This window comes from Miniopterus schreibersii (assembly GCF_964146895.1).
Source record: "Miniopterus schreibersii genome assembly, chromosome: 3".
Classification (NCBI taxonomy): Eukaryota; Metazoa; Chordata; class Mammalia; order Chiroptera; family Miniopteridae; genus Miniopterus; species Miniopterus schreibersii.
Window position 1 is genome coordinate 21,174,383 of NC_138103.1, and position 25,611 is coordinate 21,199,993.

Here is a 25,611-nt window from a genome sequence, read left to right on the forward strand (position 1 = left end):
AAATGTTCCCGAAAGACCCAATTCAAAAGAAAGAACAGACCAAATGCAGTGTTTGAAGCGGCTCAGATACCTGGCAATGGCGGGACCTTGAGTGCACCGTGGAGTGAGCGGTTCCACGGCAGAAGCTTATGTACCTTTAACGGGGATAATTAGGGACACGCTATTGCAACACCACCGATTTTATTTCTAAACAGCAAAGGCAATGAATTCAACAGAGGGTCCTGTTGGATGCACACTGTCATTGTAACTAAGACAAAACCCACAACGCGCCCATGTGGGCAGGACTGGAAAAAAAGGCAAAAAATGAAGACATTGCCTGCCTGAGGGTTGGGATTATGGAGGAGTTTTTTGTTCGTTTGTTTTGAATGGTTTTTAGCTAACTATACACTTACTCCTCAGTATACATGAAAAAGAAATGTGAGTCCTGTCAGGGTGGCTCAGTTGATTGGAGCATCATTCCCATACACCAAAAGGTTGTGGGTTCGATTCCTGGTCTGGGCACATACCTAGGTTGTGGGTTCAATTGCCTGTCAAGGCGCCTACGAGAGGCACCTGATGGATATTTCTCTCTCACATTGATGTTTCTCCCCCTCCCCCGCCCCGTGGGGTATTTATACACTAGAAATGACTCAGCAGTAAGAAGGAAGGAGCTGCTGATGCTCACAGCTGGACGGGTCTCTCAGATTCATCCAGGAAGAAGCTGTGACCTTGGAGGCCCTGTGAGAGCCACCTGTTCTATTGGGTGTTCTCCTTGGAAGGTCTCTGCCCCAAGATGGCCCAGGGCACCTGCTGCAGGGCAGGGAGGCCGCGTCCCTAACCACCCTTGTTCATCTTCTCTGCTCTGCTGTTTATAAAGCAGTTGCATATCCGTTCTATTTTTAGCATCTCTGCAATAGGCACCCTCAGTCTCCCCAGTCCCGTTTGTATAGATGAGGAAACTGAAGCCAGGAGAGCTCACATCCTCAGATCCAGCCCAGCATCTGTCTGCAGCTGCTGAAAGCTTCTGGTGGTGATGTGCTGCTGTTCTGTCCCCAGGGGCCGACCAGTCAGCTCTCAGCACCAGGCCCTGCTGAGTGCGTGGGTTAGGGCAGGGGCAGATGTGGGCTTTGCCCACAGGGATGGATAGAGTCAGGGTTTGAACTGAGTTCTGGTTGTCCTTCAAACCTGTGCCTAAAGTCTCGCTGCTGGGCTTAGAAAACCCCAGCGGTCAGTGGCTTCAGAGAGGCTGCGTGGTTCAGAGGCTGGCACTTTGCAGCCAAGCTGTCTGGGTTCGAATCCCAGCTCTGCCAACTCCTAGCCAGCTATGTGATCTTAGGGAAGAGGTTAGCTGACTTCTTTGGGCCTTAGTTTACTGATGGTGAGAAAGGAACGAACACCTCAGAGGTTTGTGGTGAGTATTAAATGAGCTGATATTTGTGAAAGTACTTAAAACAATGCCAAGGAGGGTGCGCTCCGCGTAAGTGGTAGCTACTGTTACTGTCATCACTGCCATTGTTGTTGTTGGCTCTGTGCCTGCATTTCACCAGGTGAGTGGAGACACCTGCTAAGAGCAGCCCAGCTCCAGCATTTTGCCTCCTGGAAGCATCATTTGTATCCAGACTTCCTCCAGCACAGCCCAGGAGGCTGGGATGAGGGCAGCCACACTGACCCCCCTGTCCATCCTGTCCTCCCAGAGGTTCTACGTGGCCTCCTCCCGGCAGCTGAAGCGCCTGGAATCCGTCAGCCGCTCCCCGGTTTACTCCCACTTCAACGAGACCTTGCTGGGGGTCAGTGTCATCCGGGCCTTTGCAGAACAGGATCGCTTCATCCGCCAGAGCGACCTGAAGGTAGACGAGAACCAGAAGGCCTATTACCCCAGCATCGTGGCCAACAGGTGGGTGCCCTGGGCCCGCCCCCGGAGGGGCGTGGGAAGCTGCTTTAGTTCCTGGAGGATGGGGTGAAGCCAAACGCAGATCCTCCCAGAGAGAATCATTCGACTTGGTAAGGACAGAATAACCATTAGAAGCAGACAGGGCACGGTGAGCACCCAGCACCCCAGGGCATTAAATGCAGGGACAGAGAGTTCTTCTGGGGTCAGAAAATACTACAGAGCTTGTCCTTTGGCTGTTGTCCTAGGGCTATGAGATCATCATTGGTGGGCAGACTTAGCTATTGAGTATTTTCCTACCCTAGTTCCCAGCTAAAGGGTGATCGCTGCCCCAACCCCATCCCCCATGATGTGTATCAGAAGCAAATTACTAATATTAGCTTGAACCATGTGAAATTGCCATTTAGGGTATCGAGAATGGTTGAATAGCATTAATCAAAAAAAGGGAAAGAAGTTTGCTAATTTTTTTATCATTAAATTATTTTCGGAGCAGAAGGGAGAGGGGGAGAGAAAGAGAAACACTGATGTAAGAGCATAATATCGGGCCTCCTCCTGTACACCCCCTAGCGAGCCCACAGCCCAGGCATGTACCCTGACCTGGAATCAAACTGGCAACCTTTCGGTGTACAGGACAACGCCCAACCAACTGAGCCACAACAGGCCAGGGCAAAGTTTGCTGATTATTGACTGAATTTAGAAAAGTGATTTATCTCTGAAATATCCTCCTCACTTGGTTACATCGTGACGTATTTCTTGAGATGTGGGGTAGAAAACGCTGGGGACCAGGGTAGCAGCATCCTGGAAGTGACCCGTCAAAACCAACCCCCAGCCCTTCGTGCACAGTAGGGTCCTATAGTGTAAGACTGGGTAGGAGACATGAGTTACTAGAGACTTTGCCTTCCCTTGCAGAAGTTTTAGGGAGTTTGTCAAAATGTGGGTCTGTCTGTGGGAGTCGCTTACCCCCATGAAGATCAGTCACATGGACCTTAAGGGCTGTAGTGGATAAAAGGTTAACCCATCTCCCTAGACTGCTTTACATTTTGAAACATTAAAACCATATTCCTAATGCTGTGTGATATCTTATGAAAGTTATCTTTAAACCATTAAAATATCTGTTTATATTTTAAAAGGTAAAATAACATTTTAATGTTTCTGAGATGAGGATGATCTGGGTCTGGGAACACTTATAGCTACATTGAAAATAGTGTTGTTATTTTCTCACTCCCCCTCCCTGCCAAGAGAAGGTTATTTAATTTTATTTTTTATCTTTTTAAAATATGTCTTTATTGATTTCAGAGAGAGGAAGGGGGAGAGAGAGAGAGAGAGAGAGAGATAGAAACATCAATGATTAGAGAGTCATTGATCAGCTGCCTTCTGTACGCCCCCAACCTGGGATCGAGCCTGCAACCTGGGCATGTGCCATGACGGGGAATCGAACTGCAGTCTCCTGGATCCTAGGTCGATGCTCAACCACTGAGCCACGCCTGGCTGGGCAAGAGAACGTTATTTTAAATCAGTGGTGCCTCTTACAGTTGATGACTTCTTAGTATTTATTAATTTTTCAGGACATCTTTTCTTAAAAATGCACACATGGCTGAATTTTAAAGGTTTCAATGAGAAAAAAGTTGGTTCTTAAAAAAGCAAGCTTAATTTTCCTGGGAAGATTGCTTCCAGAGAACTGTCTTAATCCCTGGGGTTGCCAGATGAGTGAGGATTTATTGGAATTGTGTCCCTTTGGCCTTCCTTTCCCATGTGTCTTAGGAGCAGGGCAGAGAAGGCCTGTTTCAGAACTATCAGGGATTATTTCAGTTAGTGAAGTGCCCCCCCAACCTTCAGAACCTGAAACCAAGTCTCTGAAAATGCTGACTCTGTGCATGTGCATCTGTCCATCCATCTGCCTGTATGTCTCATGTAGGTGGCTGGCTGTGCGGCTGGAGTGTGTGGGCAACTGCATTGTCCTATGTGCAGCCCTGTTTGCAGTGATCTCCCGGGACAGCCTCAGCGCTGGCCTGGTGGGCCTCTCAGTGTCTTACTCATTGCAGGTAAGAGGGGACTCTCTTGCTGGATTTTCCATTCCTCTTAATGGAGAAGCCACTTATGTTTGCTTTGGGCCACTGTAGGAGTGTGGGAGAGGAAAGGGGCTGAGTGGAGTTTGAGGAACAGGTCTATAGTCCATTGACTAGAACAGGAGGGAAATTAGACATGTGATCTGGATGCCTCCAACTACAAGAGAAATGGTTTTAGCACTATAAATTTCCCTCGAAGTGGTGCTTTAGCTGCATCTCCCAAACTTTGATGCATTGTGTTTTTCTGTTATTATCTAGTTCAAAATACTTTCTCATTTCCTTTCTGACTACCAATGTGGCCCATGGGTGATTTTGAAATTTGCTTGCTTAAGAGATGCAGTGGAGCAAGTATGGGTGAAGGCTCTGTGTGGGGTTGCTGTTTTCTGTACCTTTTTAATCTGAAGTATTTCATAACTCATAATTACTTCCTCAAAATAAAGCAACTCAGGCTCACTTGAGAAGCTCCATGTGACTCTTCCATTCACAGGTCACCACTTACTTGAACTGGCTTGTTCGGATGTCGTCGGAGATGGAGACCAACATTGTGGCTGTGGAAAGACTCAAGGAATATTCAGAAACTGAGAAGGAGGTAGAGCAAGCCCCTGCCCTGACCTCTTAGCTTTGATCTTCAGTGTGGCTTTACTCAAAAGAACTCTCTGAGCCAAACCATGTGTGCCTGCCACATGGTTACGTATCTGTTACGTATTTTTATTGGTAACTTCTTTTATAGGAAATGAGACTAGTTTCTTCTTTTAGTAAGTTTTAAAATTAAGTACAAATGAGTTGATTAAACGTATTCAAAGTCAATAACAAGAATCAGCACACGGATATTATAAAAATCATATGCTATAGGAATTGACTCAAGTTTGGGAAACCCTGCAGTTATTGTTTATATAGATGGAGAAAAGGTAGCCTAGGGAGAGATGATGGCTGATTGAAGGTCATATGTGGTCGGTAGAACCCAAGTCTCCAGGCTTCCGTGCCACATTGCCCCTAATAACTGCCTTATTCTGTCTACACACCACCACCAATAGTAGTAGGGATAATAATGACAATAACAGTAATGCCTGGTGATACTACCATCTCCATCACCACCAGTAATAATAATAGGGACATATATTGTGCCCTTGTGGAGGTGTCAGGCCCTGTCCTAAACATTTCACATAGAGTAATTTATATATCCTTTATATAGCCTTATAACTCACATTCTATTATTATTTCCATTTTGTAGGTGAGGAAACAGACACAGAGAGGCTCAGTTACTTGCCTAAGATCATATGGCTGGTAAATGGCAGACCCAGGATATGGGTCTGTGCGATTGTGCCACACTATCTCCCAAGAAAATGCCCCTTGGGAATGAGACCAAGGCTGCCCAGTTAAACTCTATCTTAAAGGATTTGCAAAGGTGACCTGTGACCCCAGTCTTTTAATGCTCTGAGATGGTAAACTGGTTCCATTTTATCGGAGAGCATCTGCCAAAGAAATGATGAACCAGGTCCCATTTCATCAGAGGCATCAGCCAGAATGGTGTGAGTGACCCCTGTGGAAATAAGAGTGTATTACACCAGGACTTTCCTACCCAACACTGAATTTATGTATTTATGTATTTATTTTTTTAATCCTCACCTGAGGTTATCTTTGTTTGTTTGTTTGTTTTATTTTTAGAAGGAGGGGAAGAGGAAGGGGGAGAGAGAGAGAAACATCGATTGGTTTCCTCCTGCATGTGCCCTGACTGGGGATCCAGCCCACAACCTAGGTATGTGCCCTGACCAGGAACCTAACCCACAACCTTTTGTTGTGTGAGATGATGCTCCAACCAACTGAGCCACCTGGCCAGGGCTGAATTTATTTTTTTTAAAAAGCTTTAATATGTAATTCACTTGCCATGCAGTTCATCCACTTAAAGTATGAAGTTCAATTTATTTTACAAAAATATTTTACATGCATTTATTTTTATATTTTTAGAATAAGAACATATTTGAAAAATACAAGAGAAAGTAAAGATCATCCAGAGTCCTACCACTATTATAATATACATATTTATTCGTTGTTTATATATTATATATATATTTATAGATAGAAAGCTCCACCCACTTTTTTTCAGTTGCTCCTGTTTTTATACCATGACCCTTTCATTTATATACATAAATTATAAAAGGGAAATATTCCTCTCTTTCCCCAAAGATAGCCCCGAGGCTGGCCTGGAGCATAGCCAGTTGTAAATCTCAGGAAATGCTGAACTGGACTAAGAAACTTTTCAGAAAAAGGGGCTGTGTGTCCCCGGGCACAAGTTATTACCCTCTCTGTGTCTCAGTTTCCTTGTGTGTAAACGGGATAATGAAAGGACCCCACTTACGGGGCTGTAGTGGGGATTAAGTGAGATAATGTGATAGAATGATGTTTAAGTGTTAGCTGCCGCTTTTATTGTTGCACTCCAGACCTAGAAGGCAGGCAACCTTGTTTTGGTTCAGAAAAGAGCACTTTGATTCAGTCCATAGATTTTATTGAGCACCTACTATGTGCTCTGCGCCCTGGGATAGAACGGTAGATGAATAATAAAGAACCTGTCCTCATAGAGTGGATATTCGAGTGGGCGTGGGTGACAGAATAAAGGAATAAATATGTGCTTAAAATGGTGAGTTCTGTGAAGGAGACTGAAGCCAGGGAGAGCAGAGGGGCACAGGGCCAGGAGGGTGGTCGGAATCGACCTGAGATCTGCAGGAGGTGGGGTAGCAGGTTGAATAGGTAGCCTGGGGAAGAGCGTTCCAGGCGAGGAAGCTGCAAGTGCAAAGGTCTGGAGGAATCACCCCGAAGTCAGTGTGGGGAGCAGAGTGAACGAGAGAGAGGGTGGTGAGGTCAGAGGGGTTGTGGAGGCCGGCTCACATCGAACCTTGGGGCCCACAAGAGGGACCTAAAATTCCTATTGGCCCCCCTCCTCCCCCACCCACCGCAGGCTCCCTGGCGAATCGAGGAGATGGCTCCGTCCAGCTCCTGGCCCCAGGTGGGCCGGGTGGAGTTCCGGGACTACAGTCTGCGTTACCGAGAGGACCTGGACTTGGTTCTCAAGCACATCAACATCACCATCGATGGAGGGGAAAAGGTGGGTGCTCATTGTTCTCCCCCCTTCCCAGTCCGCACAGGTGTGATCAGGCAGATGAAACCAGCTGTCACTTCCCCAGTCCACCACAGCCCCATGACATAGGGTGAGTGGCCTTCTTTTGGAAGGGCTTGTGGAAGTAAAAGCTGCTCGGTGTCCGACAGGGTTGCAGACTAGTAGCCTGAGGGCCAGAGGAGGCCCTCGGATAGGTTTTGAAAAAATCCTGAATAAGTTACAAATATTGAAAAATCTGGAACTTTTTTTTTAATAAAAATCAGTTTTCTGCTTTTCTCAAAAGATCACAACATGTAGCAACACTGGGCTCATACTCCCCACCTGGCTCTTGTCAGACAAGATGTGAGCCTCCGTCTCTCCCACGCTGTTCAGGTGCCTGCTTAAACCTCATAGACATGGAGTTTGGGATCTCCAGGGTAGAAGGATGTCACCATCACTGCTAGGGATGGCCCAAGGGACATGTGAAATTGTCGGAATTTTGGAACATAGCCTTGGAAGCCTTTCTTGGAAGACGTTCTTCCCCTGAGACCCTCAGATCATCCTCAGGATGAGGCTACAGGCCTTCCTGGCCATTTTCCAGGGGACTGCTTCTTTCATCTCTGAACATACCGACTTGTTGAACTGTCCCTTCTGCCAGGCTCAGAATGTACTGTTCCCATGAGATAAGTTCTCTAACTTCCAGCAAGGGAAGAACAGAGTGGGTGCTGTTCTCACCAAGGCTTTATGGCTTGTGTTGTATCATGAGGCTCTGCTCTGTGATGTCGCTGGTAGGGATAGAGGAAGCCCACCTCTCAAGGGCCCAGATGAAAGGGAGAGTTGTATTTGGATGTCAGGAACATTCATTGGCCATTACATGGGAGCCCAGTTCCCTCAAGAGAGGATAAGTGGAGACCAGGTCACATCCATAACCCCTTTTGGTCACGCAGCTGGGAGGGAGAGGGGGTGTGTAGGGGGTTCTCATTGAATCTTTGAGCTGTTTCAACAGCTCAGGTTGGGAAACTAATCATCAAAGAATTGGAAAAAACAGTGTGAAGTAATCAAGTAATAACTTGATTATTACTTAATATTATCTTGAGTTGAAAATAATAGGGCCTTATTTAAAATCCCTCTTGTCTGATGCCTGGGTCTTTGGAGGTCTCTAGTAGTTTATAAAGAAAGCTAATTATAATTTTAACCTATATGAAGAACTGGCAAAGAGAAGGGCGTCTTTCTTGACCTTTGGTCAAATAGCCCCTAAAGGAGCATTTCTTGGAAGCTGCTCAGGGAGAGGGCTGTGGTGGGAGTTGGGTCGACCAGATGACTGGACTGCTCTGGGGCAGATATTTGAGGTGAGGGCACTCTGGGGTGGGAGGTATCCCCCAGATAGCATTCTCACCTCATGCCGGGTCCTTCCTGTCCCACAGGTTGGCATCGTGGGGCGGACAGGAGCTGGGAAGTCCTCCCTGACCCTGGGCTTGTTTCGGATCAAGGAGTGTGCCGAGGGAGAGATCATCATCGACAACGTCAACATCGCCAAGATCGGCCTGCACGATCTCCGCTTCAAGATCACCATCATCCCCCAGGTGCGGTCTGTGTGAGGCTGCAGGGGTGCACTCACTGGTCCCTCCAAAAGCAATGCATGTATATTTTCAATGTACAAATATACATCTGTTCCTACTTTATTACTTTTATTAAAATTGTGCTATGTTTCTTCTCCACTGAATCTCCTCTGAGCGTATAAATAACAATGGGAATTAACCAGGTATCATCTCTTCACTTCTGCCACCCAGAGCACCTAACAGGATCCAGTAAGACACTGGCTTCTTGGCTGGCTATCAGTCAGGACAAGACTAACCCTTCCAAGAGCTAAATGAAAAATAATGATTTTCTAGACTGATTCCTTGGGGTGCTGATTCCCTAATATGTTGCTTTTTAGTGTTATTTTCCCTACAGTTTCTTCTAAGATTCTTTTTTGAAGGCAGAGGATGGGGAGGAATGCACAGTACTTTATGATTAAGAATTACCATGTTGCATCTCCTTCTTAGAAGGTTCCTGACACATTTGCATATTGAAGGCTTGGAAGTCTTGCAAAAAAAAGTAATCTATTTTATTTCACCTAACCCAGAGATTTCCAGATTATTTTTTCATTATTACTATCTCCAGAAATAGTGATTCTGAGAGTCTCTGGTGCCCCATCCTGAACAATTCTGGCAAGAACTCTCTGTGTCCCACCTCTTTGCCCATCCATGTCGAGTTGATGTGAGCCTCACACACTGTCTGCTGTCTTCTGTCTGAACAGGACCCCGTTTTGTTTTCGGGTTCTCTCCGCATGAACCTGGACCCATTCAGCCAGTACTCGGATGAAGAGGTCTGGACGTCACTGGAGCTGGCTCACCTGAAGAACTTTGTGTCAGCCCTCCCTGACAAGCTGAATCATGAGTGTGCAGAAGGCGGGGAGAACCTGAGGTGGGTTGGTTTGGTGGGGGTGGGACGGGGTCCCCTCAGCTTCACCTCGGTCAGAGTGTTTGAAGATTCTGTCCTTTTGCATCTGTGTCAGATGCAGGTTTGAGTCCCAGCTCTGCCACAGACGAGTCTTTTGTTTCTTGGGGGCTCAGTTTCAGTATCTATATAATGGGTTTTAGCCAGGTTTTGTGGCTGGGGGTCTTCTTCTATTGGCTGATCTGATTGGCCTCCAGTGGGGCAAGTAGGGTCTGCTCCACATGTCCCTCATCCTTCACAGACCAGCCCAGGCATGTTGTCATAGTGATGGCAGAGGTGCAAGAGTTCAAACCCTGGCATGCATTCCCATGTCAGGCTTCTGCCAGCCTTATGTTTGCCAGCACCCCATTGGCCAAAGCAAGCCACATGGTTAAGTCCACAGTTCAGTTGTGAGGGCCTGGATATGGGCCCCTTTTGCTATCTGTCACACTACCCACAAAGAATTGGTCAAATATTTTGGATATTATTCTTCGTCCTATGTTGAGAGTGATTCTGAGCCTGCTTCTAGCTCAGCAGGAAGAACATTCTGATCGATGAGCGATGCCTGCCAGAGGCACAGATGTGGGAGTGGACACACTCTCCTGGTCTAAGCAACACCAAGTGTCTCTTCTCCCTTCTCCCAGCTCAGGCCAGGGCTAAGGGTCAGGGGTTATTTTTAACACTCTGTCTCCTGGTCTTTTTCTCCTGGTCAAGTGTTGGGCAGCGCCAGCTTGTTTGCCTGGCCCGAGCCCTTCTGAGGAAGACGAAGATCCTTGTGCTGGATGAGGCCACGGCGGCCGTGGACCTGGAAACAGATGATCTCATTCAGTCCACCATCCGGACGCAATTTGACGATTGTACAGTCCTCACCATCGCTCACCGTCTCAACACCATCATGGACTACACAAGGTGAAGCTCGTGGCACAGAAGGCCTCCAGGCCTTGGTGTTCTCCCCACTCATTCATTCATTCATTCATTCATTCATTCATTCAGCATGATAGCCCCAGTTGGTGGGACCTCTCTCTATCCTGGGTAGTACCAGGTGTTTTTGACATCACTCAATCGTTTACTCAGTCAGCACATGTGGAATGCCTGCCACAAAGCCGGCCCTGTTCCAGGCACTGGGAACTCAGCAGGAAGCTCAGGCAAGGAGCCTGCCTAAGGGACCTTATAGATTAGTTGGGGACTGGGTGCAGAGACAGCCAATAAACACAGCACATTGTTTAAATAAAAGCAAATTGTGCTGGAAAGGAAATAGAGTAGGTGATAGCAAGTGCCTTGTGTAGTATCACAGGACTTTGACATTGACTAGAACCAGGGATTGAGAAGGGGTGACCAGTTGGAAGGCTACTGCAGCAGCCCTCTAACAGAGGCTTTAGGGACCTGACCCAACGCAGGGACTTGCCTAGATGGGCTCTTGGGGGCATGAGGTGCCAACGCATTCCCTACCACTCATGCTTGCGTCCCCTCCCCTTGCAGGGTGATCGTCCTGGACAGAGGAGAAATCCGAGAATGTGGCCCCCCCTCTGAGCTCCTGCAGCAGAGAGGCCTGTTCTACAGCATGGCCAGAGATGCTGGCCTGGTGTAAGCCCTGGAACTGGTGCATCTGGTTTGACCTGCAGGGATCACAGACCAGTGTCCCAGGATGAGTCAGCCTCTTTGGGAACCCAAGCCTCCCATGTACTGAAACCAAAAAAGAAAAATACCAAACCCAACAAAGCAAAACACACACAAAGGAGCCATCACCTGGTCCGCTGCCTGGAATTGGCCGTGCAGAAACAGGAGAGACACAGATGCAGCACACCAAAGCCATGCACACCCTTGCCTCTGCTACCCGCACAGGATGCACAGGCGTCCCACACCCCTGGTTGCGTCTGCGCGTGCTCTTGGTGCTCTGCGGGGAAGTTTGGCACCCAAACTTCTCGAGAAATTGGTTGCGTAAAATATGCTAGTGACCAAATCCAGCCAACTGCCTCAAATCTCTTTAGCCAAAGTTTGGAATTCCAACTCTTTGGCCCCCGGCTGCTGGGCCAGCACCTCTAACAACATCCTTGTCTGGCTCCACCCAGAATGATTCGTTTACTTGGGGCTGTAATTTGGAGGTGAGGGGCCTGGTGAAGATCATCTTCACCCTTGGGCAGTGTCCTGACGGTCCTCTTACTAATCATCCGGTCTTCCAGGCACTCTGACCCTGGGAGCCAACGTCCCAGCACTGCCTGCACCCAGAGGCAGCTTTGTCACCTGCACACTTCTTAGTGACAAGACTTGGTTGGACTTACAGGGGACCTGGACCTGGAACTCCAGGTCTGGGGGATCCTCTCTCAATGCCGACTTCCCAAACTGGTTGCTCACCTCCTTACCACTCTGGACTTGTCTTTGCTTTTCCTCCTGCCTCTTTTTGCCCATTGCTAGAATGGATTACCTCTAGGTACCTGGAAGAGGTCTGCACATGGTTAGGAGGCACTCAAAGCCAAGAGCACTGGGTACCTCCAAGTATGGCCAGTTGGTACTGAAAAGAGCTCTGTTGAGTCTCCTCGTTTTTAGATTCCAGTTTCTCACCCTTGGCCTCCGGTTAGCTGTCAAAGGTGGCAGTGTGGAGAACTTGACATTTAGTTCTGAGCGTCTTCCAGGACAAGAGAAGAACCCATTCATGAATATCGTGATTTCTTTTCCTTTTTTTCTTTTTTTTTTTTAAGTACTGCTCGCAGGAGAAAAACTCTCTCAACTTGAATTTCTTGGGAGGGTGTGTTGGGCTGGGGAGCAGCACTCCCAGGGAATAGCCAAGGTGGCCCGGCGTCTTGACAGTGGATCTGCGTGTTCCTGGAAGAAGACAGCAGAGTGGAGACCTTTAGGTCTCGCAATTGGAGACCAAAGGAAGACCCAAAAAGCGGGAAGGTCACTGCTGCCCCAAGATTCATACTTGCTGACTTCAAACCCAGAGAAGCATCTTTCTTCCTCTTGGTGGAAATATATATTTATTTTTTGTAAGTTATACCATTCTTTCACATTAGATAAACCAAGTTTTTCTTGGGGATCATTTTGTAATGACTTACACTGGAAATGAGAACATTTACAAGCAATTTGCAGTAAAAAATATTTTATTTCTTTCTAAATGATGATTCCTTTTCTTTGGGGCATTAGCATGGGTTTTGGCCATCTCCTCTGGGAGTCAGCGTGGGGCTCCCCTCTTGTCTGCTTTTGTTCTTTCCTTTGGGCAAACATGCCATCTCTGGTGGGGGCTCTTGTTGGAAATGGGAGCCTAGAGGTTAAGAATTGGGTGGGGTTTAGTGGGGAGTCAGCGTGGCATAGTGGACAGAGCCTGGGCTGAGTCCTGCCCTTGTCATTAGTTGGCTGTGTGACCCTGGTCGAGTCACTTAGTTTCTGTGCTTCTGTTGCCTCGTCTATAAAATGGAGCTGACCTTACCTGCGCCGATGGGATTGTTGTGAAGATGAGCAGTGATGTGTGTGCTCCACCTGTGGCCCAGGTTGGGTTCTAAGACACCCACAAGGTAACACGTGGCCAAAATTACCTTTGAAAATCCCGTTGTATTAGGAAAGGCCAGGCGAGGCCTTGCTGAAGCCATAAACTTGGAGAATGAACACAAGGGTTTTGTTTCTCCCTCATACACTTCTTGATGAGGGTCAGTGCCTTCCATGCGACAATAGAGATCCGGACCGTTCTAGTCTTATGACATCGCCTCTCAGGAGCTGGCTTCCAGGTCACCGTAGCAGGGGAGGGGAGACTGTGGATGACACACACCCAACTCTTGAGTCTCAATCCAGAGATGAAGTAAATCCATTCCACTAACAGCCTGTTGGCCACAGCAAACCACAAAGGAAGCTGGAAATGTAGGGGTGCATAGGGAAGAGAAGTCTCTCTTCTGCAAGTTCATGCGGTTTCTGAATTTGGGGGAGTTGGGTTTCTTGGTTTGAATTGGGTGAGTCTGGATAGTGAGGAAAGTCTGTACTGGGAAGCACGCCACTTGTGCTGCACCCAAAGCCACGCGCCAAGTTCACGTGCAGACGGAGCGTCTGTGCGCCATGTTCCCTCTGACATGGCTGTCCTGGACTGAAGTCATTGCCTTGCAAGAGGGACAGAAATGTGAAGGTGCTGGTGCTGGTGTGGGTGAGGTGGGGTGGGGTGGTGGAAGAAGCTAGTGAGGTTGTTACCATTAAAATGGGTAGTATTTGGATAGTCATGTGGAGTTAGTTTTGAATGTGAGCTACATTTTTATCTCAAGCTGACCCTGAGTCCTTCACAGTGTGTGACCCAGTGAGCACCTGTGGGGGTGGGGGGCATGATGTGGGACAGGGAGAAATCCTGGGGCTGGGTTACATTTCGGTCTCTGTGGAAGGCACAGTCATCATTGACCCCGAAGATGGTGGAGCTAGACCCTGGTGGGGCTGCTCCAGGTAAGCGCGTTAGTGCCATGGGAGGAGCAGGGGGGCAGTGAGCACCTGAGGGCCAGGCCCTGGGCTCAGCAGCGCATCGCTTTCTCACGGCCAGAGCTGCTTGTCCCTTTTTATTCTCACCCTATGTCGGGTCCTGCGGCAAGTTTTACTGACTTCCAGGATCAGACCAAAACATGCAGGATCTGACTACCTCTCATTCCTCCCATTGCTGCCACACTGGTCTCTTGTGTGTCCGCAACAGCCGACTCAGTGGTCTCCTGCCTCTGCCCCTGGCTAACCCCTTCCCCCACACTCAACCTGTTCTCCACCCAGCAGCCATAGCGATCCGGTGAAAGCACATGTCACAACCCTCCTGTGTCCCCATCCAGGGACAGCAGCCAGCCTGGCCTCAAGGCCCTGCACAACCTGGCTTCCTGCGACCTCTGCCCTCTCAGCTGGCCCCTCCGGCCACCACTCGGTCTGATCCAGCCACACACACCTCTGCCCTTCTAATGTGTTGAGCACAGTCCTGCCTCAGGGTCCTCCCACCTCCCCCAGATGTCAGCATTGCTTGCTCCACTATTTGATGGTGACAACTCCGAGGGCAGGGCATTAATCTGTTTACTCTGCTGAATCCCCCCCTCTGAGCACGGCACAGAGCGTGCACTCTGACTGCATTCTTAGAGCCAGGACCGAGCCCTATGTGCCAGACCCTGGGACAGGTGTGACGTCACTGGGGCTCTAGAACTTTTAGGAGCTGCGGTTTCCTCCTTGGTAACTGGGATCAGAGTGTTCACCTGGCCAGGTAGTTGTGAGGATGAAAACAGATCGGGGGAAGCACCCAGCACCATGCCTTAGCCCTTAGGACACTTTCCAACGTAGTGATGCCATTCACTCTCATTTTCTTGTCTGTCCATCTATCCATCCATCTGTTCATCCACTCAGTCAAGCAGTTGGCATTTATTGAATCATCCTACATGCTCTGCACTGTGCTGGGTGCTGGGAAAAATACAGTGAACACGCACAAATCCCCTGGCTCAATAAATAATTGAAGTCCTTTCCTTCTCATTTGATGGGATCTTAGAAATTCCAGTTTTTATCAGTGAGCTGGTGTAGAACTAAAAAGCTGTGTGAGAGGCAGCGTGGCACACTGGTTAGGACATGCTCTGGAGCCTGGCCACCTGGTTCAGTCCCTACTTACCTCCCAGTTTTCTCATCTGTAAAAGGGGCCTAATGATAGTACTTTCCTCATCAAAGCATCCTAGTAAGGTGCGGAATGATAGTACCTTCCTCCGATACGAGGATTACCTGAAAGGCTGTGGCGGGCATTAGAGCAGGGCTTCGTACATGTTTATAGTGACCAGCGGGACACGGGTGAGGCTAAGGACCTACTGAGAGGCACCGGCCAGGGACGTCTGTATGTGACTTTCCTGGGTCTGTGTTTCACCTGCCAGCCAGGCTCTGCTGGCAGGAGCCATGGCAGGGGGATTAGTGGCCTGGATGGCATGCAGGCTGGTCTCCATGGAGCAGTGGTGTGGGCCAGCAGCAGCCTTGTGGGCACTGCTGGCTCTTGAGGCCACACTTTGTTCCCTGGCAAACCATCTCCCTCCATGAAAGGGGCTATTGTGACCCTGAAGTGGTCCCAGGTGAGTTTGCCAAATATGCAGCTGCTGCCGCCTTGGCCTGTGGTTGCTCTGCCGGGATATCCGGTGGCTCAGCTCCCAGCAGAGCAACGAGAAGGGCTGCATCTGGTCTCTTTCCGTGCTTTCGAATTGGACAACCCCTAGGCAGTAACTTGGGCTTTGGTATTAGATAGCCCCAGGGGCAGGCACCCACTCTGTCACTTACTAACTGGGTGACCTTTGCAGGTCATGTCAGCTGAGCCTCGGTTTCCTCATCAGCAAAATGGAGCTAGTAATTGCCTGTGATGATGGGGCCAGCACTTTGTAAGCGTGATGGTGGACCGGCAAGGGATGCAGACGGCCTACCCCAATTTGAAGTCATCAAAATGTGCTTCTGGCCACATCTTGGCAAAGGGAGGTAGAAGCTGCAGTTAAACTGGGATTAGTCTGGGCTGGAAGCCTAATGTCGGGGAGTTCCATTAGAAAGTCCCCATGACCTGACCAAGACAGAGCAGGCACAGGCCCCTCCTGAAAACCAACACAGCCATGGCCCCAGTTAGCCCAGTGACTCTCAACAGGGTGACTTTGATTACCCTCCCCACCACCTCTCCAGGACATTTGGCAACGTCTGGAGATATTTTTGTCACAACTGGAGGTAAGAGTGCTACTGACATCTAGTAAGTGGAGGCCAGGGATGCTGCTAGACATCCTACAAAGCACAGGACAGCCCCATGGCAGAGAATTATCTGCCCCACGTCGGTAGTGACAAGGTTAAAAAATCCCGGTGTATAAACCCCTCTCGCTACCCCACAGAGGCCCTCAGATACAACGGTAGTGATAATATTGAACGTTTATTGAGCACTTACTCTGTGCCCAGCTGGCTCTGAACATGTTTCCAGGTAGTAACTTACTCTATCCCTGCAGCAATGCCATGAGGTCAATGAAGATCCTGCGTTGTCTCGTTTCTCACACTGCCCTTTACAGTTAGTTGGCGGACCTCAGGTTTGGCTACTTGAGACTTGAGTCCCCTTTCCTGGTGCCTGAAGCTGGTTGTATGAGCACCACAGTAGAAGGCCGACGACTGTGAGAAGCAGGCCTGAGCAGTGTGCGCTGTGCCCTGCCCTTCCTGAAGGCAAGCGCTGGCCCTTCACCACCCTGACCTCTGACCTCCAGCAGCAACTCCCACACGGCCCCCTCAGGGGCTGCAGTGTGGACAGAAATGCCCTGGGTGCCTGACTGCTTCTGGGGCTCCCCCAGGAAGCTGGAATTTGGTCTTTAACAAACAAACGTATGACGTGCCAAGTCCCAAGCAGAGTCTCTTGGTGGGGGCCAAGAAGTTCTGGCCCCTCTCCTCTCTCCTTTGGAACTGAACCTGCGCAGCGGTGTGTGCTCGTGCCTGGAGGGGCCCCTTCTTGGTGTGGGTTGTGTCCAATTCAGACAAGATGCTCCTTGGAGCTCATGTACCAGGGTGAGAGGAGCAGCAGGAGGCATGGAGCTCAGTCCCAGTGCATGTTGGAATCATACGGGGAGCTTTAAAAATATACAGTATACAGAAATGGAGAACACATCGGGTTGTGGGGCGGGAGGGAGTGGGCATGGTAACAAGATGGCAACCCCCGTGTCGTGGTGATGGATGCAGCCTCTCCGTGTGACACAGTTGTGCAGAAGTTACACAGAGTACAAGTACAGTGGGAAATCTGAGCAAGCTTGGTGCATTGTACCAATGTCAATATCATACTAACATTTTTCAAGGTCTTACTATTGGGGGAAACGGAAAAGGGTGCCCGGGCATTCTGTGGCTTATTTCTTATAAATTCTTATCAATCTACACTCATCTCAAAATAAAAGGGTTAGTCTGGGAAAGTACACACACCATTGCCGCGGCCCCAGGGATAATGATTTCACTGGTCTGCGGTGGAGCCTGGGTGTGGGCAGGTCTTGAGGTCCCCGGGTGAGTCCAATGGGCAGCCAGGGCTGAGAGCCACTGTCCGCTTTGGCTCCAGGATGGACAAGGCTGGACGGGCTCTGGTCAGGCCAACCTTGGGGGTTGCTGCATCCTCCTGGGTCTGTGATGATTGTCCATTTTCCCTGCCATTCGCCACCCTCCCCCCCAGAGAGCAGAGAGGGGTCTGGACTCCATACCGTGGGGCCACTGATGACCCCCAGATCACTCGTATCTCCAGGGTATGTCACATCTTCTGGGTTGGCGTGGCGGGAGGGTTGAGGGGTCTGGCTCAGACCAGGCCTGACTCCTGTGCCAGCCTGTAAAACAGGCCCTTCTTGGCCAGCAGTTGGGCAGGGCTGCCGCTCTCTGCCACCTGCCCCTTGTCCATGACCAGCACCCTGCAGGGGAGAGAGAGATAAGCAGCTCTTTGGACACCAGCCTGGGCAGTTGGCGGCTCTGAGAGCCCAGAATGCCTGCTCTGAGGTCTGCTCCCAGAAGTCTGGCCTTTTGTGCGGTTTCCTGACCCTGCCAGCCAGGTTGGAAGCATCTGTTGTGCATGTGCCCTCAGGCTCATCCCTTACCCTCTGGGCATCAGTCTTGCCACCTGTACAATGGGCACTTGATAATCCATTCCAGCGCCTTTCCGGCTCCAAACCTGACGCCTTCCTTCACCACTGCAGGGGGCCAGCGGCATGGGGGACCTACCTGGCGCAGTCCATCACGGAGCGCAGGCGGTGGGCAATGAGCAGCACCGTGCACTGGGCAAACCAGCTCCCGAGGGCGGCCTGCATCTGAAGCTCCGTCCCCGGGTCCACGGCGGCTGTGGCCTCGTCCAAGATGAGGATCTGGGTTTTCCGGAGAAGGGCACGTGCCAGACACAGGAGCTGCTTCTGGCCCAGGCTGGGAGGGAGAGGGACAGTCAGGCCAGATGTTTGTGTGTCTGCACATCAGGGTTTTCAGGGTGTGCCCACAAATGAGTCCTCACAACAGCCGTAGAAGTGGGGGATGCCAGTGTGTCCCTACATGTGGGTTTGCAGTCCACAGAGCTGGTAGAAATCCCCATTCTGCCATTTTTGACCAGGGTGACTTTAGGCAAGTCATTTAAATCCACTGTGCCTCAGTTTCTCCATCTGTGAAAGGGCTATTTCTAGTCTATGGTCTTTACCATGTGTCACACACATCCTTGTGTTCTGTGTATATGGACTCAATCTTCATAAAGGCCACAAAGCTGGGTATTATATTAGTGAGTCCTTTATTGAGTTGTGAGGACAAGGTGAGTCATATAAAAGGGCTCACTGCGTGCTTGTCACAGAGAAAGCCTCCAGCATGCAGTAGCTTCTCTTACTCTAGTTACAAATGGAGAAGTTGAGGTTCAACATCCCATTGCCAGTGACCCAAGGGTGTCTGGGGCTGCTTCCTGCAGTGCTCAGCTTCCTCTCACAGTGAACTTAGAGAACCAGAGCCTACTGTGGCCATGCTCCAACCTCACCACCTAGACCCTGGGCAAGTCTCAAGTGTCAGATGCCACCTTTGAGAAATGGGATTAGTGACAGTGCAGCTTTGAAGGTTAAAGTGAATATTTATTGCTTCTTGTATGCCAGGCACTGTTTCAACAACTTTACACATACAACTCGATCCTTGTACGGGTGCGTAGGTACTATTATTCTCATTTTACAGATGAGGAAACTGAGGCACGGGAGATTAAGTAAATTTCCAAGGTCCTACAACTAGTAATTGGGGGGATGGAGGGAGCCTGGATTGGAAACCTGTCAATGCTCTTAGCCGCCAAGCTATACTGCCTCTCTGGTGTGTGGAAACCACTACCCCCCACAGCGCTTTACCCTAACACCTTTGGGGGCAAATGGGTTTTAGAACGTCTCGGTATTTTTAAAGAAAAAGGAAACACACCTATATATCCATGTTCATGGCAGCATTATTCATAATAGCCAAAAAGTGGAAGCAGCCTAAGTATCCATCTACAGGTGAATAAATAAAAAAACCTGGTGTAGTCCGGCAATGGAATATTATTCAGCCTTGAAAAGGAAGGATATTTTGAGACATGCTACAGTTTGGATGAACCTTGAAGAAATTATGCTAAGTGAAACAAGCCAGTCACAAAAAGACAAAAAATATAATATTCCGCTTAAATGAGGTACATAGAGCAGTCAAATTCATAGAAACAAAGTAGAACAGTGGTTGCCAGGGGCTGGGAGGAGGGGGAAATAGAGAATTGCTTATTGAGTCCTGCATTTCAGTTTTGCAAGATAAAAAAGTTCTGGAGACGGGGAGCACAATGATGCGAGTGTATTCAACGCTGCTGAAGTGTGCACTTAAAAATCTCTCTCTTCCCCTCCCTCCCTCCCTCCCTTCCACTCTCTTAAAAAAAAAAAAAAATCAATGGAAAACAATATACACTCAGGTGAGGATTAACAAAAACGGGTAAGATGGTAAATTTTATGGTGCGTATTTTGCTACATTTAAAATAAAGCTTTTCAAGGCATACTCGACACACTCAGTGAGCATGGGCTCAGTGCCTAACACCACACACGTTACTTCTATAGCAAAGTAAGTGCTGAATGGGATAAATAAAGACTGTAAGTAGTCTCATGTCAGTAGAGGTTGGGTTTTGCCACTAAATAAATTTGGAAACCAAATTTAGGAAAAAGAAACTTGACATTCAGAGATCGTGTTGGAGTTTGGAACTGCGGGTAAGGGATGGGGCTCCTACTGTGGTTATTAATAGAATGAATAGAATGGGGTTGACAATCCACGAGGAAGGCAGATTTCCAGGGCAAACTGCCCTTGGAAGGGCAGCCGTGGCCACACTCGCCTCTCCCTCCAGCTCCCCTCGGGTCCTGGCTGAGGCGGCGACCCTACCTGAGGTCATCGCCCTGGTCGGTGCACTCGTACTGCAGCTGGCCGGGCAGGCTGGCCACCAGGGCCCGGAGCTGCACCGTCTCCAAGGCCTTCCAGATGGCTTCGTCTGTGTGCTCCTGCAGCATGTCGAGGTTCCTCCTCAGAGAGCCGGGGAACAGGATGGAGTCCTGGCCGGGAAGGGCAGCGGGTCAGAGCTGCGCCCAGCCTCGCCCCCACCCCTGCCCACCCTGACCCCGGTCTCACCTGGGGGATGATGGTGATTCTCGACCGCAGCGTGTGCAGCCCCACGTGGGCGATGGGGACCCCGTCGATCCAGACCCCGCCCTCAGCGGCCTCCAGGAGCCGCAGCAGGCCCCCGGCCAGGGTGGACTTCCCAGCCCCCGTCCTGCCAACTATGCCCACCTGTCAGGGGACGGGCGGTTAAGGCCACTATGACCAGAAGAAGGCGGGCCACAGCCTAGAGGGTTCCTGGGCTTCTCTTTGAGAGATGTTTCCCCTGCACCTTAGATCCATCCATCCATCCACCCACCCATCATACTCTAAGCATCCATCCATCCATCCATCCATCCACCCATCATACTCTAAGCATCCATCCATCCATCCATCCATCCATCCATCCACCCATCATACTCTAAGCATCCATCCATCCATCCATCCATCCATCCACCCATCATACTCTAAGCATCCATCCATCCATCCATCCATCCATCCACCCATCATACTCTAAGCATCCATCCATCCATCCATCCATCCACCCATCATACTCTAAGCATCCATCCATCCATCCATCCATCCACCCATCATACTCTAAGCATCCATCCATCCATCCATCCATCCACCCATCATACTCTAAGCATCCATCCATCCATCCATCCATCCATCCATCCATCCATCCACCCATCATACTCTAAGCATCCATCCATCCATCCATCCACCCATCATAGTCTAAGCATCCATCCACCCATCCCTCCCCCATCATACTCTAAGCATCCATCCATCCATCCATCCACCCATCATACTCTAAGCATCCATCCATCCATCCATCCATCCATCCATCCATCCATCCATCCATCATACTCTAAGCATCCATCCATCCATCCATCCATCCATCCATCATACTCTAAGCATCCATCCATCCATCCATCCATCCATCATACTCTAAGCATCCATCCATCCATCCATCCATCCATCCACCCATCATACTCTAAGCATCCATCCATCCATCCATCACCCACCCATCATACTCTAAGCATCCATCCATCATCCATCCATCCATCCATCCATCCATCCACCCAAACTTTTGTCTTTGTGTTCTTCTGTCTTCCCCTCACCCCAGCACATCTCCCCCATCTTCCCATCTATTCCCCCAACCTTCCTTCAGTACCCCTACCCTTCCTCTGTTCTCCATTTCCCCATCCTTCCACCCATAGTCCTCCACCACCCTTCACCCCGTCCCCATGTTGTTCGAGTCATGTCCCATCCCCCATCTGTCCCATCCTTCCATCTGCCCCATCCTTCCTTCCATCTGTCCCATCCTTCCTTCCATCTGTCCCATCCTTCCTTCTATCTACTCACCATCCCTCCACTCACTCCCTTTCATCCGTACTCATATCCTTCCATCCATTGCTCATCCTCTCCCGCTACATCCTGTCCAGCCATCTAACCATCAACCTTCCTCCACCCACCCCCATCCCAGCCAGCCATCCTCCATCCTCCCATCCATCTGCCCATCCTTCTGTCTGTCCCCATCTTTCCTCTCATTCTTCTCTCTCGCTGACTGTTGCATGCTCAACGTCTGACACACTGTGGGGGTTCATTCATTAAACTATTTGTTTAATGAATGAATGAAATGTGTCACCCCACTGTATGACAGACAGGCGCCCTCTTAGGTGCCAGGTATAGAAAGTAAAGAAAAGAGTTCTTGCTCCAAAAGGGCTCACTGTCTGGTCTTGGAAATAGTGCAACTGAGTAAACTTAATTTCAATACAGTGTGATGAACAATCACTCTCTGCCATCAAGCTCGGACCTGTGGCAATGGAGGTAAGTAAGGAGGTGCTTTCCTGTTGTCTGGGATAGGGGCTGATGGGGTAATCAGAGAAGGCTTCATGGAGGAGGGGATACGTGAGTGGGATCTTGAAAGACAAGCAGGAGTTCAGGGAGGCGGGAGATTCCAGGTAAACCCCAGTGCTAGACTATAAGCTCCCTGAGGGCAGCTCCCAGAGGCAGCTGCTCCACAAATGTTGATTAAATCCTGGCAGGGGACTGAATGAAGTAGAGAGCTGGGCAGGACCTTGAATGTCAAGCTCAGGAGTTTGGGCTTTACCCTGAAGGAAGCAGGGAAAAGGCATGCTCAAATAAAGGTCACGGGAGAACAGATTGGAGGTGGTGAAACATGAGGGTAGGGGATCAGATGGGGGCCTGGAGCATCAGGGGGAGGGCAGGGAGGGCTACAGGGAAGAAGTGTCACTGGGTGGGAAGGGAGAAGCGGGATTCAATGAAGGGGCCTAATAGGGTAAATGGGATAATACTTGCACCTTCCTCACAGGGCTGTTGTCAGAGTAAAAATGCAAATCCTAATGAATGAAAGCATTGGTAAACATTTCCGTAGCGCGTGCTCTGTGCCAGGCACTATTCCAGGCAGGTTGTATGTACTAACTCAGTTCAACTTCACAACATCTCTATATGACATTGACATTATCATTTCCATTTACAGATGGAAAAACTGAGACGGAGACATGAAGTGACTTGCCCATGGTCACCCTTGGCAAAGCTAGGAACCGAGCCCATGAAACTGGATAATGTATGTGGAGCATTTAGCACTCTGCCTGACACATAGTAGGTGCTCAACTAATGTTCAAGAAAGAAGGAAAAGGAAGTTGGGGAGATGCCTCATTTGGGACACCAACGTGGGTGGGTGGATTTCACCCTGGTGGAATCGGGTTTGGAGAAGATAACTTCAATTTGGGCTGTGGTGGGTCTGAAGATGAGGGGGCCTGAGATGGGGATCTGGAGGGGGCAGCTGGTGCTCAGAGCCTGGGTGCTGGGGTGATGCCCAGCCTGGCAGAGGCCCTGAGGCCTCTCCAGCTGCCCTATAGCCTGATTTCCATGAGGAAGAAAGTGTGGGAGAGCCACTCACCTTCTCTCCCGCATGGATCTTAAAGGACACACCCTGCACTGCCAGTGGGAGCTCAGGTCCATGTCTCAGGCCCAAATTCCAAAACTCGATCTGCCCCCCATGAGGCCAGGGGGGCTGGGCTGCACAGGTGGGCAGTGTCCAGGGTGCCTGGTGTAGAAGGAGACACTGAGTCAGAGGAGCCCTTCTCCCAGGCTGCTTCTCATGAAAAGGTCCACCTCCTTGAGCCTCAATTTCCTCTTCTGTAAAATGGGCATATTTATAGGGACATGGGACATAGCAAAGCTAAAAACAAGTATCCAGTATCATAAAAATGATGATGTTGGCCACTCTTTATTTTATTATTATTATTATTAGCCACTGTTAATTGTGAAATACTATTCTCTCTTCCTCTAGTAGGGGTAGGCCCTCATTTTTGCCTTTGTGAAGAGGGCAGGTCTGTGCAGTAGTGAGTCCAAAGCTGCCATTGGTATTCCTGTGACCTTGAACAGATCACTCCACCCCCTTGAGCCTCGATTTCCCCATTTGTGAAATGGGGCTAATAAGAGCAGTGGGCATGTACTGAGTGTTTGTGGTGTGCCAAACCCTGCACTAAGTTCCTTTATTGCCGGATCTCATGGGACACTCCCAGTGTACCCAGCGTTGTTAGTGGCTATGCTGCTTTTCTGTTCCTGTAATGTTGCTGTTATATGGTTGTCGCACTGATGTTCTTCATGTCCCCTGTTCCTCAGAAGAATGACCTGCTTGCCTAATTGAGGAAGCAAAGGACCCAGGATTTGACCTGGCTCCAGACCCAATGCTCTTAACCATTACTGCAGCCCTGGCTGGGACTCCAGCCTGCAGTGGTGGGGGCTCCAGAGCCCGTGGCAGACGTCCACATGGGTCCACTGCCCTCTGCTGTAAGTCCCAAGTGGGGCAGACCTTCCACCCCCATCTGCCACCCATCACCTCCTTGGGTGTCCCGGCATAGTCCTGCATCCGCTCCACTGACATGATGCTGCTTTCCAGGTCCGTCCAGCTTCGAACAGCCCACTGCAGCGTCTGGGTCACCTGTGTGAGAAGACACCAGGCTGGCTTGAGCAAAACCACCCCACAGGCTTGCATCAGTGCCCCCGAGGCAGGGACTCGGAGGTAGGACCCAGGGCCGAAAAGGGAGCTGGACTTGGCTGCAGCCACCAGGGCTCCCCACTCCTTTCAGTAGAATCAGAGCAGGAGAGCAGAAAGGAGCCCTCAGACATCAGCTTGTCCACCATGTCTTGATACAGGTGGGGAGACAGGCCCAGAGAGGGTGCGTGGCCTTCCCAAGGATACCCAGCAAGACCCAGGCCCACTGACCTCCATTCTGAGAGGTTTCCCTCCACTGATTGCTCATCACACTTGGAACCACGCCCAGCTCCTCACCAGGGCCCACGTGTCCTCCCTGCTCCAGCCCTCCCTCCTCTCCCCAAAATCACTTCCCTCCAGTCTCGCCCTTACCCACACTCTCCAGCCACACCACCTGCTTGCTGTTCCTGACACACCAGCCACCCTCCCTCCCTCATCCCAGGGCTTTTCCCCCTGCTGTTCCCTTCCCCGGGAAAGCTCTTCGCCCCTCCCAACCTCACTTCCTTCAGGCCACCCCCTCAGAGAGGCCTTCAGGCCCTGCAATAGAGAATGCCCACTCCCCATCGCTCTTCGACCTCTCACCTGGCTTCATCCTTAAGCTTAGCTGCCTCAACTGTAAAATGGGGATAATAGCAGCACCCCCGATGGGGTTGAGGGCAGGATGAAATGAGTTAATGTTTATAAAGCGTTAGAACAATGCCTCATTCGTAATGAATGTTACTTACATATACAGTGGTACCTTGGTTTTCAAATGTAATCTGTTTTGGAAGACCATTCGAGTTCTGAAACGTTCGAAAACCGAGGGATCAACAGCCGACAGCTAGGCCTCAGGATCTTGCCCTCAGCAGAAGCCATGTGGCATGTTCGACTTCCGAAGCATGTTCGAAAACCGGAGCATTTACCTCCAGGTTTATAGCATTTGTACACCGAAATGTTCGCCAAAGGCGACATTTGACAACCGAGGTACCACTGTATATTCCCTTCATAGATGTCATGACCTGACATCAAATATTGTTAATAGGTAACAAAAAGTTAA

At 49.8% G+C, this 25,611-nt stretch overlaps 2 protein-coding genes across 3 annotated transcripts in view; one reads left to right on the top strand and one right to left on the bottom strand.

Annotated features, from left to right (window-relative positions):
- Nucleotides 1-12,615, top strand: part of ABCC1 (ATP binding cassette subfamily C member 1 (ABCC1 blood group)) — a 126,327-nt gene extending 113,712 nt beyond the window's left edge. The window contains exons 24-31 of the mRNA XM_081132491.1: nucleotides 1,674-1,873; nucleotides 3,783-3,909; nucleotides 4,421-4,522; nucleotides 6,887-7,033; nucleotides 8,449-8,607; nucleotides 9,324-9,490; nucleotides 10,217-10,411; nucleotides 10,982-12,615. Coding sequence (XP_080988617.1) covers nucleotides 1,674-1,873; nucleotides 3,783-3,909; nucleotides 4,421-4,522; nucleotides 6,887-7,033; nucleotides 8,449-8,607; nucleotides 9,324-9,490; nucleotides 10,217-10,411; nucleotides 10,982-11,090 — 1,206 coding nt within the window. The 3' untranslated portion in view covers nucleotides 11,091-12,615. The remainder of the gene's footprint in view (nucleotides 1-1,673; nucleotides 1,874-3,782; nucleotides 3,910-4,420; nucleotides 4,523-6,886; nucleotides 7,034-8,448; nucleotides 8,608-9,323; nucleotides 9,491-10,216; nucleotides 10,412-10,981) is intronic.
- A 3,733-nt stretch (nucleotides 12,616-16,348) lies between these two features.
- Nucleotides 16,349-25,611, bottom strand: part of ABCC6 (ATP binding cassette subfamily C member 6) — a 46,901-nt gene continuing 37,638 nt past the window's right edge. For both annotated transcript variants that reach the window (XM_081132973.1, XM_081132974.1), the window contains 6 exons: nucleotides 24,420-24,521; nucleotides 23,475-23,621; nucleotides 20,582-20,740; nucleotides 20,339-20,505; nucleotides 18,167-18,361; nucleotides 16,349-17,859 (listed from right to left, as the gene is read on the bottom strand). In XM_081132973.1, coding sequence (XP_080989099.1) covers nucleotides 17,751-17,859; nucleotides 18,167-18,361; nucleotides 20,339-20,505; nucleotides 20,582-20,740; nucleotides 23,475-23,621; nucleotides 24,420-24,521 — 879 coding nt within the window. In that variant the 3' untranslated portion in view covers nucleotides 16,349-17,750. The remainder of the gene's footprint in view (nucleotides 17,860-18,166; nucleotides 18,362-20,338; nucleotides 20,506-20,581; nucleotides 20,741-23,474; nucleotides 23,622-24,419; nucleotides 24,522-25,611) is intronic.